Source organism: Fusarium tjaetaba, assembly GCF_013396195.1.
Source record: "Fusarium tjaetaba strain NRRL 66243 chromosome Unknown NRRL66243_c0000448, whole genome shotgun sequence".
NCBI lineage: Eukaryota > Fungi > Ascomycota > Sordariomycetes > Hypocreales > Nectriaceae > Fusarium > Fusarium tjaetaba.
The window spans coordinates 44713-61337 of record NW_023501644.1 but is presented as its reverse complement, the minus strand read 5'-3'; the positions used below and the strand labels follow the sequence as shown (position 1 = coordinate 61337).

The window sequence follows — 16625 nt, the reverse complement described above, 5'->3', positions numbered from 1 at the left end:
AGACAGACACCATCGGCATACATACAGGCTTATCCCCCCATACCCCCGACTTTCTTCCCTCTTCCTCCCCCCCCACACACAACCAAAAAAAGGGTCGCAAAGATTCACCAAGAGGATATCGTCTTGTCTTGAAGGACATATCTCTCCGCCCGGGCCCATTTGTCAATCTTTTCTGTTGTGCGTCGCTCTTTTCTTCTTCCCTTTTACTCTCTGTCTCTTCGCTCTTTTCGTCACTCTCTAGCCAAGCCGATCGATCGATACACAAAGTTGGGAGTCGTTATTCTCCCTACCATATCCTGTGCGAGTCGAGATTCCCGTTACGAGTCCGTTCTTTATCTACCGATTTCCTCCCATAACTACCGTAGCCATGTTCAAACGCTCGTTTAGGTCGCAAGACCCCAACCGCGTCGACAAGACTGCGAGACTCAAGAGATCGGGCTCCCACCGGGATCACACGAAAATGTCGAAGCTGCAAAGATCGCTCAACGAGCAGGACGCTATTCCCCAGAAGCCTGCTCCAGCACCCGCCGCGCCTGCACCTTCGCCCATCGTCACTCTGACTGTTGGTCAAGATGGCCGGCTCTTTGCAGCACATGAGGATGTACTCCGCCAGTCGCCTTTCTTTGAGGCCGCCCTGCGCGGAAGTTGCTTCGAGGCACAGAGCAAGAGGATCTCCATCCCCGACGAAGAACCCGAGGTGTTCTCCGCCGTCCTCGAATATCTCTACAAGGGTGACTACTACCCACGTCTGCTCCACAACAAGCAGCGCAACTCTTGGGAGCTCGAGGACCAAGGCCGTACACCTCACACATCACCCAACCCCGAAACTGGAGGTGGCCGCCCAGGCGCTGCGTCTGAAGCCACCATCTACCTGTCGAGTCTCGATATGGCCATCCTCCGCGACACGGTCGTCTACTGCGCCGCGGACAAGTACGGCCTCGAGGAGCTCAAGCGTCTGGCCCTGCGCAAGCAGGGACTGCAATCCGGCATCGATGTCGGGACCATTATAAGGTCAGCTCAGTACGCCTACGCTCACACACCCGACTCAGACAGCCGTCTGCGCGCTCATTACCTCGCCCTGATCATCCGCTGCCGCAAGACCTTTAAGCGCAGCGGGACCATGCAGGCCGAGATGGAGGCGGGCGGCAGCAAGCTCTTCTTCGACCTGTTTGTAGCCATGTGCAATCACCTCGACGACGTCATTGACGTGAGCAATGCTCGCACGCCAAAGACTGTCTGAGTGATTCGAGATAACCCAAACACACACTACTCAGGCCTCCGGATGCTCCGTGTGTTTGATCATAGCTGGAGGACAAGCGCGAGATGGAATACCGCCAAATCCGCGAAAAAAGAAAAACCTACAAAAAAAAGTGATGCTTACAGGAACAGTTGGAAGTCGGCGTTTGGTTGCTTTTCATGCTCCGTCATCAGATTGAAGTCCTAAGGAGCTTTGTTTTATTACATTACTCCCCTTCTGCGAGGTTGGCCGACCGAATTTTGATGATACACGGGCTGAGAGGATCTAATCAGACGCACACACGGCGTCCTTCACATCCTCTGCTCATTTATTGTGAGTTTACTTACCGCGAGTTTCTGTTTCTGCCTTGTCATTTCAACTCTGCTTTGATACCCACTTACACACGGACACTGGGACATTTCTTCCCCAATTCTACTCTGGCGTTTTGTTATCCACCAAAAAAAAAAAGACCGGGTTGTCTTTGGTTCAACACCAGAGTTTGGGGGAACATTTTGGGAAGTGGAATGCTTGACTGCTTTTCTACACCCGCGAGCAAATGCCCCGAGATTGGCTAAAAGCTTGCATTTGTACCATCTTGGAAATTTTTCACCGAAAAAAAAAGGATCTCTTCTGGTTTTGTTGCTGTCTTTTTGCTTTCACGTTTTATGGCAGGAGTTTTTTCTCTTTAGAACGCGAAACGGATACAAACATCTCCTACTCGGATTTTGCACAACAGGGGGCGACCTTGAGAACGAGAGGCTTTAATAACATCTTAACCCTCACACACTGCGTGTGTGCCTCGCCTCTTTAGTACCGGGTCGGGCCCTCTTTTGCTTTTGGTTCGCATCTACAGACTGATACCTCGAACCTGTCCTTTTGTTACTGCTTTTTCCTGTTTTGTTCGCTGGAGGAGATGGGAAATGGAGATCCTTTTCTGCATGGGCTTATTTGGGACCGGCGAGACGCCGATGAGAATGAAGTTACGATCTTGATGATTATTAACAACTTGGGATCGTTGAACGATCCTCCCTGGCGCAAGCACCGTCAGGGTAGAGGTAATGAGAAATTCGGCCACCTCAATTGATGTTCCTTTGCATGTGATGTCTGTGATGTAATGCTTCAAAAATGAGGTTTGAGTAATTAGGCGGTTTCATCCCACTCAACCTCAAACTTCTCAAACGTAACCTCAAGATCCTCCTTGATCTCCTTCTTAGGATCGGGTCTCGCGACAGCAGCAGCGATCTCTAGATCCCAACCCTCGCCACCGTTATCGCCATAAACCCAATTCGTCTGCCTCAACGGCGTCTTGTCACCATCCTCATCAACCCTGTACGTCCACATGCAAAGACCCAGCGCATCCTGCACCTTCTGCACCTTTACAGTAACGCACTTGTCACCATTCCTCACGCCAGCTTCATTTTCCGGTCCGACCTTCTCAACGCTCCAATCTGCCCACTGATCGCAAGTCACGGTTGAGTAGCGCGGGTGATCGTTGTATAGCTCAATGCCGGTCTTGATCCACTTGCGGGGCGTGGGGGAGTTGGGGTTTGTGAAGACTAGGAGAAGACAGGCCTGGTCGTACTGATGGATGTATTTCGTGCGGAAGGTGAGAGTTGCGGAGATGAACTTCTTGAGGGGCTTTTTGGAGTGTGTGGTGAAGGGTGCTGGGGGGAGGTTAGTGAGTGAGGCTAGTGGTGATGGGTGATTGAGAGGGCGCGATTGGGAGGGAGGGGTTGAGATGCTCACCAGTGAAGACGTCGGTAGAAGGAGGCTGTTTCCAGATATCACTACCAGGCGGTGCCGACCACTTGAAGGGAGTATCCATTGTAGCTAAATATACTTTGAACAAAAATATGTAGAAAATCTAGGTATTAACGAAGGTATTCTCCAAGGGACACGTCGATGTATTTATAGATCTTCTGCACGATGCCTTTGGCCAGAAATCGCGGGGCAGACCTGACGTAATCGGGTTAAGTTGAGCAAACACGCAGCGGAAACTCCGCCTTTGATGTGAGGGTCTCGTTGGTAGAATGGAGGTAAATACGAATAACCGGTTGTCACTTTTACGGTTAATTCTGGAAAGGTTCTGAGTTGACAGGGTATTGTACGTAGGGCGTGAGCTTGATGCGGATAAAGTGATGATGGGTGGAGATGAGCTGAGTGCCGAGATACTTTATTTGGAAGGGGGTATTTATGGTCTGATGAACTGAGAGTGTAAAATACAGATGAAAACATTAACGTCGTATAATGAATACCGCCCAATAGCGATGCAACAGATCTTAAATATGATACTCAATCGTAGAGTTAAACTCGATGAATTGCTCTGCGTCTACCCTGTACACCCAGCTGACTTTGAGTTTGTGGATAAACCTCGGCTCTCTCGTCACCAACCGCTTCAACAAGATTGCTCGCACAAAATGACCTGCAACAGCAAATCTCCTCTTCACTTCTCCTCATCAGAAAAAGGACCATCAACAAAGATTGACGACTCTAGATCTACAATACCCATCAGAGATTCTGCTCGCTATCATCTGCGCGGTCTCAAGGCTATTCCAAAAACATCACTCACTGGTGTTCGAACCGTCACTGCCTTGGCCCTCTGACTCAGTCGAATTGCAGGGGCTTGCCCACGCGAGTGAAAACTCTTCCCCACTCGACCATCGACACTCATTTCTCCCACCCAAAAAACCCCGCCTGCACCGAGACTCGCGATTTCTCTTCACCAGTATCTCTCACCTCATCCATCCCTCTACTTTTCCCTTATCGCGATAATCTTTTTTTTTTGTAAGAGCTATCGCATATAGGCTCTTTCGACACCGCGGCACTGGAGTGCTTATAGCCTCAGTGATCTGGCCGTTTGTCGGTCTGGGGGAGAGAAGGAAGATCAATAGCGAAACGACTTTCAATTCATTTCAACTAAATTAATACGATATCTTTCACAATGTCGTCGTTTCTTACACCACCAAGATCGGGGCCTACTGGGCGTCCGGCTGCGAAACCACGGTTCGGAAAACCCAACCCCGTCCGAGCGATGCGAGAACGAGAAGAACGACGAGCCGCGAATGCAGCCGCCCATTCAAATAGCCTACGAGTCGCTGCTGTAAATCGAAATGCTTCATTAGCGAAACCGAATCGTCCACAATGTCCGAACAAAGCCTGTCCAAAACCCAATGTCGTCGATGGGACATGTCAGACTTGTGGTCGTATCTCTGACGACAGTAACATTGTGGCAGAAGTCACCTTTGGAGAGTCGTCTTCGGGTGCTGCTGTTGTTCATGGTTCTTACATTGGTGCTGATCAGGCGGGTGTGCGAAGCATGGGTCCTGCTTTTCGAAGAGTTGGAGGATCTGAGGATCGAGAGAAGAGCATAAGGGAAGCAAAAGGCTTGATGCAGGGTTACGCGCAGCAGCTTAACGTCAGCGACAGTCTGGTCACTGCAGGAACACAAGTTTTTAAGCTGGCGTCGAGCGCAAACTTTATTCAAGGTCGTACATTGGCCAGCGTCGCGGCTGTCTGCCTGTACGCAGCCTGTCGAGCTGAGCCACCGTGCAAGGTTATGCTTATTGACCTGGCGGACTTGGTGCAGCTCAATGTCTTCAAGCTGGGTCGTATCTTCAAGAAGCTCAATGAGGTGGTGCCAATTGGTAACGACGGCCTCATCCCAGTGTATCCGGAGGATCTTATCTGGCGATTTGCGACAAAGATGGAGTTTCACCAAGACACGGCCAAAGTCGCTGAGGATGCTGTCCGTCTGGTCAAGCGAATGAGTCGAGATTGGATGGTCATGGGTCGTCGACCATCAGGCATCTGTGGAGCTTGTCTGCTCATGGCGGCACGAATGCACAACTTTCGACGAACTGTGCGAGAGGTCGTCTACATTGTCAAAGTCACCAATCACACGATTCAGAACCGTCTGCAAGAGTTCAAGGTCACCGAGTCCAGTCGTATGTCGGTTGAGGATTTCTTGAAGCAGGATTTCCTGGAGAGCTCTCACGACCCACCTTCTTTTTACAGGCAGTCGGCCGAGTACAAGAAGCAATTGGCGGCGAAGAACAAGAAGCGAAAGAGACCGACAGACGCTGATGGTGACGAAGATGAGGAGGAAGATGACAACCTGGCCGACAAGATTGATCCGCGGTTAATAGAGGGAGGCGCTGATCTGTCTAAGGCGCCTGTTGTCGAATATCGCCGTGATGATGATGGCTTTATTATCCCGCCTATACCATCCAAGATTGCCAAAGACCCATCACTCATTAATAGGCTGAATGAGAACGCAGAGGATGAAGAGGCTGAGGGCGAAGACACGAATGTACAGACACTGGATGGCCTAGTGCAAGAGTTTGGAGACGCGATGGACGAGGAGCTTGCGGAGAACGGGACACAAGAGACAAACCAGCGGAAAGGCAGTAAACCACAATTACCCATCAATGAGGAATGGGAGCAGGATGAGCAAGAACTAGAGGGCGTGATTGAGGAGATCTTCAATGATCCTTTAACATACGAGCACGCCATGGCCTACACAACTGCTGAGCAACGAGCGCGCATTCACACCGTCTGGGCTCTACAGCAGCGACCCCAGAAAGAAGTTTCCATGTCGGCGGATGTCACAGAGGATGAGTTTGCCGACGACCCTGAGGTGAACAATTGTTTGTTGTCACCCGAGGAGGCTCAGATCAAGGAGATGATCTGGGTGAACCAGAACAAGGAATGGCTACGAAAGCACCAAGAGAAGGTGTTTCGCAAGAAAGTCGAGGCAGAACGACCGAAGCAAACACGAAAGCGACGTAAGCGAGCTAGAATGGGTGAAGGTCAGACGAGTCCTGCCAGCTCAGCCGCTGAGGCAGCGGTCAACGTCGCCAAAGATCGCGCGTGGTCCAAGAGGATCAACTACGACGCCATCCGCAACATCTTCGACATGCCCAACCTCGGAGGTCCCGGCTCAGAAGCAACAAGCCGCAAGACCAGTGTCGCAGGAAGTACAAAAGGCGGCGATGACGCGAGTGAACTTCCTGATGAGAGCGTTGTTGGGGATGAACCTGAAGCGCCGCAGGAGGAAGAAGAGTTTGAGGAGGAAGAGTATGATGAGACGCAGAACTATGGCGATGGTGAGGAGTTTGGTGGTGGTGGTGATGAGTTTGGAGGGGGGTATGATGAGGATGATCCGGAGATGGATGCGGAGTATGGTCTTGAGGAGTATGCTTGAGAGGAATAATAAGGGATTGAGTGCTGGGATGGTGATTGATACCCATATAGATTACAAGACTGGTGTAGCACATAGGCACATGAGCGATTGAGGAATAAATATGTAAAAGTCTTACTCTGTTGGTCTCCTTCGGTGTGCTCGTTTGACGACTTTAGTCCAATCTTAGGTTGGGCGTCCTAAACTTCTACAAGTTGGGCAGTCTCTTCGTGAAGATGTAAGCCACAGCTCAATGTGGAGTCAGATGAAGGCGTGGTTGGCGAGTGTAAGTGGTGGCGCCTCAAACCTGTTCCGTATCACATTCACCCTTGCTCGCATAGGTTTGAGGCCATTCAATTACTCATATTACATACGGTTCTTCAGTTTAAACTGATAGATGATAATTAAGTAACATCGTGCATGTCTATCGATGGGTGTATCCGTACCTGCATGTCCATAAGTAGTTTGGGGCGTCAACACCACGGCGATCTTCCCCACATGGATCTGTCTCACTTGCATCTCCACATTCGATGGCAGCTCAACCGAAACCATTAAACCTTTTAGCAAAAGAGAATGCTCTTGCTTTACTGTCCTAATTATCTATCAAAAAGAAAAGGTGGCGTTTCAGTACATCAGGCTGAGGTGCTCTTCCGCCTTCCCGAGGTCGTGATAGCCTCAAGACATCACCACACCAAAAAGGAATTATCTCGAGACGCCCAGGACTCGAACCTGGAGCCTTTGCCACCGGAAAGCAACGCGCTACCATTGCGCCAACGCCCCACTTTTATTTTCTGTCCTTTTAGATGCTAATTGGAACTATAACCATGATGTTTTGTCGATATCAACGTCTGGTGTTGAGGCAAGATTCGGACGCCCAAGCTGCGCTCAGGCTGCCACGTCAAACTGCCAAAGCCTGTACAACGTTGATCCGCCAAACAATAACTATGACTCCCCTTTACATATTCACTTCATCTCACGCAGCATTCCGTTAGTTCGCGCTTTATTCCCCTCTTGAGTGTCGTCGCTGTGTGGTCGGCGGTACGTATCTACGTCGGCCGAGAGTGGACCCACAACTGCCCGGTAAGGCTGAGCCATTCGGGGCCGTACTCTACAATGGACCTCTCAAGCCTGAATGCCTGAGCAGGCAGCAAGTCTGTAATTCTTTAATTGAACATGACTACCAAAGCCAGGGAAATATTCTCAAACAAGTGAGCTGGAAACGCACTGAGCGTGGCGTCGTGAGGAATAATGTGGCCGGCTTGGGTACATTGACGCCATCGGAATACATCTTAATGAGGGAACTTAAAAGGTACACCGGGATTCACTTTACGCCATGATGGGTGGTAGGCGGTTGACTCGCGCCTCTCAAAATCACCGCAATTACTATCAGACATTCTCCAAATTGGCACCGTTCATTTATTCAATACATGAATAGCAGTCGTTGAGATCGTCATGGGTCACTTTGCTGTAGGAAGGGCAGCTTCACCAACACCAGAGTCAATGAGGCATCGCTGAGTGGCGTTTGCAATGGGTGAGCTTTCGATAGCTCCCTTCCTGCCGACTGCTCTTGCAAGAAAGTATCCGCGCTGGAATTGAAGAGATACAGTATCGACCTTGAAAGCGGCTCAACATAAGCCACCTTCAGGCAACGTCTTGGAGCAGATGGTCCGTAGTCCATTAGCGACGCCTCGAGAGCGGGTGTCGATTTATGAAAGGACAATGACTCACCGGTAAGTCATAGATCATCCATGAGTCAACATCAGTAAACTCAAGACCTCACGGTGCTGGCAGCGGAGTAAGAACTTGACACAAGGTGCCAAAATAAACTCATCAAAAAGTATACTAAACCTATGCTAATTTACCTAAGCTTTTTGTCGCCAAGACCAAGGTCCGACGTTCTCTTACATCGCGTTGGTGGCATAGGCATGTAATCGTCGATTGACGCAGGCTTGCCATACTATTATTTTCATCTTGCACAAAGTTGTGAGTCAGACTGATGGCGAAAGGAACTTCTGGGGTGTAACAAATGTCGAAGCCAGAAGCCAAAGGCGCTTGATAGCACTGCGCCTGTCGCAAGGAACAAGTCCCCTGCCCCCGGGCGACTGAGAATTGTTTGCGCCTCAGAAATGCATCGTGTCAAGAAGGATGGGCATTAACAGGCAGAAATTGAGAGGTTGAAAATCTCGCAGGGACTGTATCACGTCGTACTCATCGCGTAGCTACAGGAGACGTCGCAAGCAATGAAAATGAAGGACTCGAATGTGGGCCCACTAAAAAATGAGGCCGTCTTGCACGACAGCTTCAATTCACATCACATCACAGACGAGACTCTGACAAAAAGTATTGACAACACTGAATGAAATTTTGGTCACGGCTTTTATCTACCTCTAGACCCATGGACGAAAACACCAGTAACGAAAGACAATTGATAACTTTTTGCCCATATCCGACATCAAGAACATCAAAGCATTAGCGGCATTAGAACTTTTTTTGTTTGTCCCATGCAGGTTCGCTCACAGAGCAAATTACCTGCCCGACCAACCTGAATTGACCATTACAAGTACAACAAGGCAAGTCGTTGATTCCTCCGATACGCTCACCCGGCTTTTCGACCGGGCTGGAGCTGCTGGGGTATCATCTCCAAAGAAAACATCGTCCCTGTCCCTTGGGGGAGGGGCGCGCGAGCAAGCAAGCACGCTGTGAACAAGGGTTTCATTCAACCCAGAGAAAAACAATCAAGGAAAAATTGTTGAAAAGAGAGTAGTGTCGAGGCCAGGGATAGCGACAGCAGGCTATGCCGTCCTCGTACGTTTTTGTGGGTGTGCATTGCACTAGATGTGGAGATAGTTCACATCCGAGATGCTTCTGTGCCTCTTGTGGCCATTGCCAGCTTCGGTGGTGGCCTTGCGTTTTTGAGACATCGACTCAAGGGGGCTGCGTGTGGCGTCGCTCATCTGTCTTTTGTGGCGACGAGCGGGTGTTAGGGGGATGGCAGCTGTGTCAAAGCGGTCCGATTTGAGACCCTTGAGTGCGGTGTAGTTGTAGGGGCCGCTGAATGCGAGTGAGTCCTGGGTAGCCTGGTTGCTCAGGATGAGCTGCTGGTTAATTTGGTTACGGCGGAAAGCTCCGACAGTCTCGGAGTTGATGTGACTTAGAGCCTGCTTCTCGCTTGTAGCTGTGCTGGGTCGCGCAGGCGTTGACGCGGGATCCCAGTTGTCACCCTCTTCGTCGCCAGAAGAGTCATTTTCCTCCCAGGCGATAAAGTCGTTGAGGTCCAAGTTGAGTTCAGCGTCTTCCTCCTCCTCATCCTGCAAGCTAGGCGCGGTTGAGCTTTCGTCTGCGGTATTGGGCTCAGAGGGGAAGGGAAAGAAAGCCTCAGTGGGTCCCATAACCTGAGCCGTATTGAAGAAGTCACCAAAAGTGTTGGAGGAGAACATGGCGCTGAGCATTAGGTTTGCAGAGTTGCTCATGATAGGTGACTCGGGCCCCTCAGTACCCCAGGGAAAGTTAAATTGTTCGGGGGAGAGGTCGAGTTGGTGGCGCCGGTGAGGAGTAAAGATCATCATTTTTCCTGTGACGGGGTTGAGGACAGCAATGGGCTTCTTGTCGGAACGGTCAAGGTTGTAACGTCCCAGACGGGGCTGGCCACGCTCGGCCTTGACCGGGCTGTCGGCGTCAGAGTCGGAAATGTCGCTCATGGGCTTTGAAGGGCGTCGAATCTTCCTTCGTACAATGGGTTCGGGTTCATCTTCCTCGGTGGTATCACCATCAGCTGGGCATGTTAGTACAGGTAATGACGCCCGTATAGCCAAACTTACTCTCGTAGCCATCCAGCTCGGTGGGTTCCTCAAAGCCAAAGGGAATGGGCTGAGGGGTAGAGGCAGCAGTGGCTGGCTGGGAGGCCATTGGAGTGGCAATAGGGGTGTCATCGTCAATTTGCCGGAAGATTTCCTCGGCATCCGAGTCATCATCTTGCTCGCCGTATTGGTTGTTGAAGTCCCAGAAAGATCCCGAGTCAGAAGACTCATTGGGATCGTTCTCGATCTCACGGCGGAAAGCAGGATCCAGGTTGTTTTGAGAGACAAAGATATCAGGGAAGAAACCCTGAATCTCATCCTCGGTGTCAGTGGAGTCAGAGTCGCTGGAGGGCACGTCGAAGTGAACGTGACGCTCTAGAGGCTCCTCACCAAAGATATTGGCGTCTTGGTAGACGTCAGGCTGGTCCTCATCGTCCGTAACGATGCCTCCCCAGCTAGCAGCGTCATCATCCTCAATATCCAGGCCCTCTTGCTCATCCTCGTCCTGCTCAACTTCCTCCTCCTCCTCTTCTTCGTCCTCCTCAATAGTCGGTTGCGGCCGAGGAGCTTGTGGTGGGGTGGGGGGAACATGAGTTTCTTCTAGGATGTTCTCCTCCTCGGCCGCAGCAACATCATCCTCATCGTCGTCTGAAGAGTCGCTAATATCTTCAACGGCAGAGTAGCCGCCATCGTCGGAGAGGTCTAGGGAAGAAGCAGAAGGAGTGTCGGAGACCCTGCGGCGGCGCTGGGCGGTCTTGGTCTTTTTGACCGGGGTTGTAAACTTTTGCTTGAGATTGCGAGACATTTTGGAAATGCTTCGAGATGTTCAGTTTTCTAGTTGTAATGATCGTTCGAGTTGTCTTCAAAGTGGTGTGAATGAGCAAGCTCAGATCGATTGTTTTCTAGCAATGCAATGCAAGACTTGTTTTATAGTAGATATACGCGTGTATACGCTTTTGAACAACTTCAAGTTGTTTTAATCGTCTTTAATAGAAAGAGAAAGGTAGGGGAGGTGGTCGGGAGAATAGAATGGTAGTAACTGTATCAAAAGCCCTTCACTATCGGGCAAGTTGCAGAATCGTTGGTTTCAGAGACAGACTCTCGGTAGAGCATTCAGCTCCGTGAGCGGGAAAGCCTGTAAAGATCAAAGTCGAGAGAGAAGTATTGACTGGTTAACTCGGAGAACTGCTGGACTGCGAGCCGGGACAGGGAAGACAGCCACGGCCCGCAGTGGGCGTTTACAGCTCAGCGACGGCCGAAGGCATGGTTACTCGACTTTGTTCTTGGTAGGGGTAATTCTCTGGGTGATGCTGGAAAATGTCGACTTCGTTGTCTTTTGTGGTTTGGGTTTGGGGGTTGGTGATGGAGGAAGAAGAGAGGGAGCGAGGGGGGAGAGAAATATCCCAAACTTTTTCCGTCCTCCAAGTGGGGTCGATTCTGATTGGGCAAAGTGTCTCGAGGCAGGCAGTGCCGGGGGGTGATTGATGATTGAGTTACGGAAGTTGCAAGTGGAGTCGATGGAGCGTGCAGTGCGGGAGGGAAGGTACCTATGCGCTAGTCTACTTTAGGAGGGACAATACCGTCACCGCTTTTTGCAGCCTCAGACGAAGCCCAACGATAGGAAGACAATTGTACAATGACAAGTGAGAAGCGCTGATGTGTCGAGTGAGACACTGCAAGGAGACCGATTCTGTGCTGTTTTGATGCTACGTGTGCTATATAGAGCGTGCTGCAGTTGAGATGTTTGGCTTGTTTGCCTGTCACCGAAAGTTGAGAACAAAAAAAAGCTGGGACCAAGTTGAATCATGAGTGACTTGACTTCAAAACATTTACCCCAGGCTCCCTGGTCCGTGAGGCGAACAGAGTCAGAATCAAGGGACCAGTCAGGCCCCAGAATGGAAGCACGACAGGGAGCATGGAGCATTCAATCTAATGTAGGACTCGACCAGGTAGGGAGAGATGCAAGAAATTGATATTAGATATGGGAGCAATGCAATCTTGGGAACACGACAGACAGTTGAAAGCGATGTGGCTTTACAGTACCTACAGCACATTCAGTGGCTGCATATCACTCTGCAACATGCCATATCCCAAACTCAGCCATGTCACGAGAACAGCTCAATCGTTTCATTTCCAATGAGAGATTCTCTGGAGGATACTGGACCCATGCTTCATGCACGGCAGAACAGACGCTGGAGCCGGGATACGCAAGCAAGAAATCCAAAGGACCCCTCCTCCATCTCCCTCCAACAGAAGGCCAAGCATTTTTCCAAAAAGCTCCGCACCTCCACAGTCAGACAGGGGCAAAAGCGCAGGCGGTTATGTCAGTGGCCAATGCCAACTCCCAAAAAGTCCAGTTTCAAAGAAAATCCGCCCCAGAAAAAAAGAGAGAAAAAGAGGATTCCCATCGGCATCAGACGAGAAGCATCGTCAGTCTTTCTCGCTTATGCTAGAAATAACGCCAGCGAAATGGATACCGATACCTCGGTCCTAAGAAGTTGCTAAGCTTCTACTGTATGATGTTGCCACGGACACTGGTGGGGTTTTCCCTGAACTTTTCTTTTTTTCTAAAGCTTTTTAAGCGACAACCGGAGTTGACGAGGACTAATTACTCGGTATCCGCAGTCTCGACGCAGAAACGTCGAATGGAGAAAGAAATTTCTGATGAGGCAAGCTAAGAGCCTTACGCGCCGTCTCGTGCCTGGATACCGAATTCTGCAGATGGTTAGGTAGAGAATTGACCGACAGTAGAAGCTTGCTTCGTTCTGGCGGTTGGGTTTTTAGGCTCAACACCAGATGCCTGCTAATGGGCAATACCTTGACACACACTGGCCTTTACGTCCTGTCTTTCAAAGCTCAATGCCATCTGCGAGTCCTTGCAGCTGTTCCCATTGTTATCCAGCATCAACTCAATCAGCCCCTCATTCCCCTCTTCTTCTCAAAAAGCACCTCCGTCATCAAAACTCTTTAGCGCCAGACCAATTCTCTAGAGTCAAAATCTCCCCATGGCGCAACTTCGCCATTGCCCAGTAAACGGCGCCCCTCTCAGATAATTTTTTTTTACCAATGGCCGCCTCGGCATTACTCGTTACGACAATGAGCGTAACAACAAAAAAAGCGGCACATTTAAAATCAAGGTGAAAGCTTCTGCATTATGAACACGTAAATACGTTTATGACTCTTGGGTGAGTCAACCTCCCCCAGGAAATCAGCATTATGCCCATTGGCTGCGTTAGTTACACTCGTACACCCCCTTGTTCATTGATGACTCTTTTTGCTGCCACGCATCCTAGCTTCAAACATGCTTCAGGCTTGCATGTGAATTGGAAGCTCAGCTTACTGCAGACGCAGAACAGAAAGGCTTCTCGATAAGGAATCTTCCGATTGAGCTCAGCAGGAAACATGAGTAGCGACGCAAACTAATCGTGACCGTCTGAACCTTACGATGCACCACTTCAAGTAACACCACTCCAGCAATTGGCTTACATCCTTGTCCTTGAGGCCAGAACAAACTCAAGCCTGAGGAAAAACTCAGCTCCACCCAACTTTTTTTCTTCTCTCGATTGGCGTGAAAGCTTCGGCATGGCCCGTGCAGCACCCGCGCGCCAAAGCGCTTATCCTATCTAATCTTATCTTATCGCCCGCCCCTCCAACCGTTTTCAGCCGTTGTCGTGCCAGCCAGCACGCCAAGGGAAACTGGAGTAAACACTGGACCTACGACCAGGATTGTAACGTCAACGCTCCGTTTTATGAATCCACCGTCCTAAACAAGTCTCGTCCACGATCCATTCTGTTCCTGCATCTTTGTTTAAGCGAAAAGCATATCATCGTGTCTAGCAGCATCATGGAGCGAAAAGCGTCTCATAACCTGTTTGAGGTCTATCTACGGCTACGGCCCCCGCCTACGCGACATGGTGATGGCGATCGCATTCTCGATGTTGAGCCCGCTGAGGATGGTTCACATCCTAAGCATATTGTTCTGAATCCGCCTACAGATCGGCGTAGGGCTATTGAGAAGTTCGCGTTCACCCAGGTTTTTGTGGAAGATGCAACGCAGCTCGATGTCTTTCACTGCACAGAGATCGTTCCCTTCGTCGAAGGCGTACTGGCGCCTGAGGGTGGCGAGGGCACAGATGCTGTCGTCGCTACTCTGGGAGTGACAGGTTCCGGCAAGGTGAGTACCATGTCAACAATGAAACACCAAGACTAATAGACGAAGACACATACGATCCTCGGAAGCAAGACACAGCGCGGCCTGACCCAACTCACGATGGACGTCCTCTTCCGCTCAATCGGCGAAAACATCCTCGATCCCAACGCCGCCTTCACAGCTCAAGACTCCCTTCAAGCCATCGACGGTGCCGAGTCCTCCCTTACAACCGCGTCCCACTTCTTCGACCCTCCGTTTCGCGACTCTGTTGCTTCGCGAGCGCCTTCACGCGCTGGTACACCAATGCCTGTACGACAGACCCCAAAGCCTTCCTATCTCAATATTCCTGCCTCCAAGCTGGTCGCCAACCTCCCAGGCGCGTTCCCGTCAGACAGCGCACCAAGTCCGAAAAGTGTACGGCTTGTTAGCGAGGCAGAGGAAACTCGACGTCTCAAGGAGCGATAGGATCGTTCTTCTGAGCGTGGTAGAAGACCTCTCGAAAGTCTGCCCGCGTTTCCAAGCGCGCTGAACTGTCCCAAGACGCCCAAGCGGGGTCTTCGACATTTCATGTCTCTTACTACTTCAACTCGTGTAAAGAATGTTACTAAAGATGATGTTAAGCCCGATGGTGTTATGTCCCCACCACCTCGACGAATTACCGTACGCCCCTCGGCTCTTCCACAGCTCCCCGACGTGAGCAACATCGACATTTCCTGCGATCCCTCGGCCGAATATGTTGTCATCATCTCAATGTACGAAGTACACAACGATCGAATCTACGACCTCCTCACTCCCGCTGTCAAATCCGGTGCCACAAAAGAAGTACGACGACGTCCTTTACTCTTCAAGTCAACAGAGCTATCACCAGACCGAAAAGTTGTCGCTGGTCTTCGAAAGGTCATCTGTTCTAGTTACAACGAAGCATTGACCGTTCTTGAGACCGGTCTGCAAGAGCGCCGAGTCACCGGTACCGGAAGCAACAGCGTTTCAAGTCGAAGCCATGGATTCTTTGTCTTTGAAGTCAAGAAGCGAACCCGCAGCAGAAGACCTGGCCCTTGGGAAGGGAACAAGTTTACCATTGTTGATCTGGCGGGCAGTGAGCGTGCGCGCGAAGCTAAGACGGCGGGTGCCACTCTTGCAGAGGCTGGTAAGATCAACGAGAGTTTGATGTACCTAGGCCAATGTCTGCAGACGCAGAGTGAGGCTGCTAGCTCAAGCAAGGTAAGTCAACGAAGTGATCTTTGATGGATATCGACTAACATGTGTAGCCCAATATTGTTCCTTTTAGACAATGCAAACTCACCGAGCTCCTCTTCTCAAACTCATTCCCCTCATCTTCAACCTCTCACTCCCAAGCTCCTCGTCGCAACCCCCAAAGAGGCGTCATGATCGTCACCGCCGACCCTCGCGGTGACTTCAACGCCACATCTCAAATCCTTCGATACAGCGCCCTCGCTCGTGAAGTCACAGTCCCTCGCGTACCCTCAATCACAACAACCATCCTCGCCCAACCACCACAAATGGCTCAAAATCGCTCCGTCAGCCCAACACATCCTCACCCACGACCATTCATGCCCGCAGGTGGAGGATCGTATAGAAACTTCTCTCCACCAATGAGCTCAGATGAGCGTGCGACGATGGAGATTGCAGCGCTTGAGATCGCGCGTCTTAGTGAGGAAGCGGATCAATTGCGCGAAGAGGTCGATCGTCAAAGTGAAGCACGTGTCGCAGCTGAAGCTCATCTTCTCACCATGGAGGATCGCATGCTTGATCTCGAAGCAGCAATTCGCGAAGAATGTGCCATGGAGTTTGAGCAGCGTCTTGCACTAGAAATGGCCCGCTGGAAGAACTCCATGGCTATAGAGCAAGAACGCACCGAAGAGCATTGGGACCGTAAAGTCGAAGTCCTCGAGCGCGGTCTCGCCTCTGATGAAGATTGTGACAAAGAAAATGTTCTTATCGAAGATCTCGAAGAGGAAGTGGATCGTCTCCGTCGTGAAAACGGTATTCTCAAGCGTGAGCTCGCTTCCCGTAGCCCCACTAAGCGCAAGCCCCTCGAGGAGCGGGAGGACTTTGCGCCTTCTTCCAAGTCATCTCGCGGCGATAGCATGACCAATCTGGGGCGTAAGTTAGAGCGCATGCGTGTCAGTGGTGAAAAGGCACGCCCGGTACCTGTCAATGGGAACGGCAGTCCAAAGAAGATGCGAAAGTTGGGGGCGAAGAAGTGGGAGCATGAGGAAGATGAGCTGTCTTAGTATGTCT

At 50.7% G+C, this 16625-nt stretch overlaps 5 protein-coding genes across 5 annotated transcripts; 3 read left to right on the top strand and 2 right to left on the bottom strand.

The window, feature by feature from the left end:
- Positions 1 to 367: 367 nt before the first annotated feature.
- On the top strand, positions 368 to 1240 carry FTJAE_13644 (BTB POZ; the record flags this gene model as incomplete). Its single annotated transcript, XM_037346809.1, has 1 exon — positions 368 to 1240. The coding sequence occupies one exon, from the start codon at positions 368 to 370 to the stop codon at positions 1238 to 1240; it is 873 nt and encodes a 290-aa protein (XP_037199353.1).
- Positions 1241 to 2377: 1137 nt separating this feature from the next.
- On the bottom strand, positions 2378 to 3062 carry FTJAE_13643 (uncharacterized protein; the record flags this gene model as incomplete). The annotated part of the gene is made up of 2 exons (XM_037346808.1): positions 2378 to 2901; positions 2984 to 3062. 2 exons carry the CDS (start codon positions 3060 to 3062, stop codon positions 2378 to 2380), a joined length of 603 nt encoding a protein of 200 aa, XP_037199352.1.
- Positions 3063 to 4178: 1116 nt separating this feature from the next.
- FTJAE_13642 (transcription factor IIIB) lies at positions 4179 to 6440 on the top strand (the record flags this gene model as incomplete). The annotated part of the gene is made up of 1 exon (XM_037346807.1): positions 4179 to 6440. The coding sequence occupies one exon, from the start codon at positions 4179 to 4181 to the stop codon at positions 6438 to 6440; it is 2262 nt and encodes a 753-aa protein (XP_037199351.1).
- Positions 6441 to 9247: 2807 nt separating this feature from the next.
- FTJAE_13641 (uncharacterized protein) lies at positions 9248 to 11018 on the bottom strand (the record flags this gene model as incomplete). Its single annotated transcript, XM_037346806.1, has 2 exons — positions 9248 to 10188; positions 10235 to 11018. 2 exons carry the CDS (start codon positions 11016 to 11018, stop codon positions 9248 to 9250), a joined length of 1725 nt encoding a protein of 574 aa, XP_037199350.1.
- Positions 11019 to 14057: 3039 nt separating this feature from the next.
- FTJAE_13640 (rabkinesin-6) lies at positions 14058 to 16618 on the top strand (the record flags this gene model as incomplete). Its single annotated transcript, XM_037346805.1, has 4 exons — positions 14058 to 14387; positions 14427 to 14777; positions 14829 to 15584; positions 15632 to 16618. The coding sequence occupies 4 exons, from the start codon at positions 14058 to 14060 to the stop codon at positions 16616 to 16618; spliced, it is 2424 nt and encodes an 807-aa protein (XP_037199349.1).
- Between the last annotated feature and the right edge of the window lie 7 nt (positions 16619 to 16625).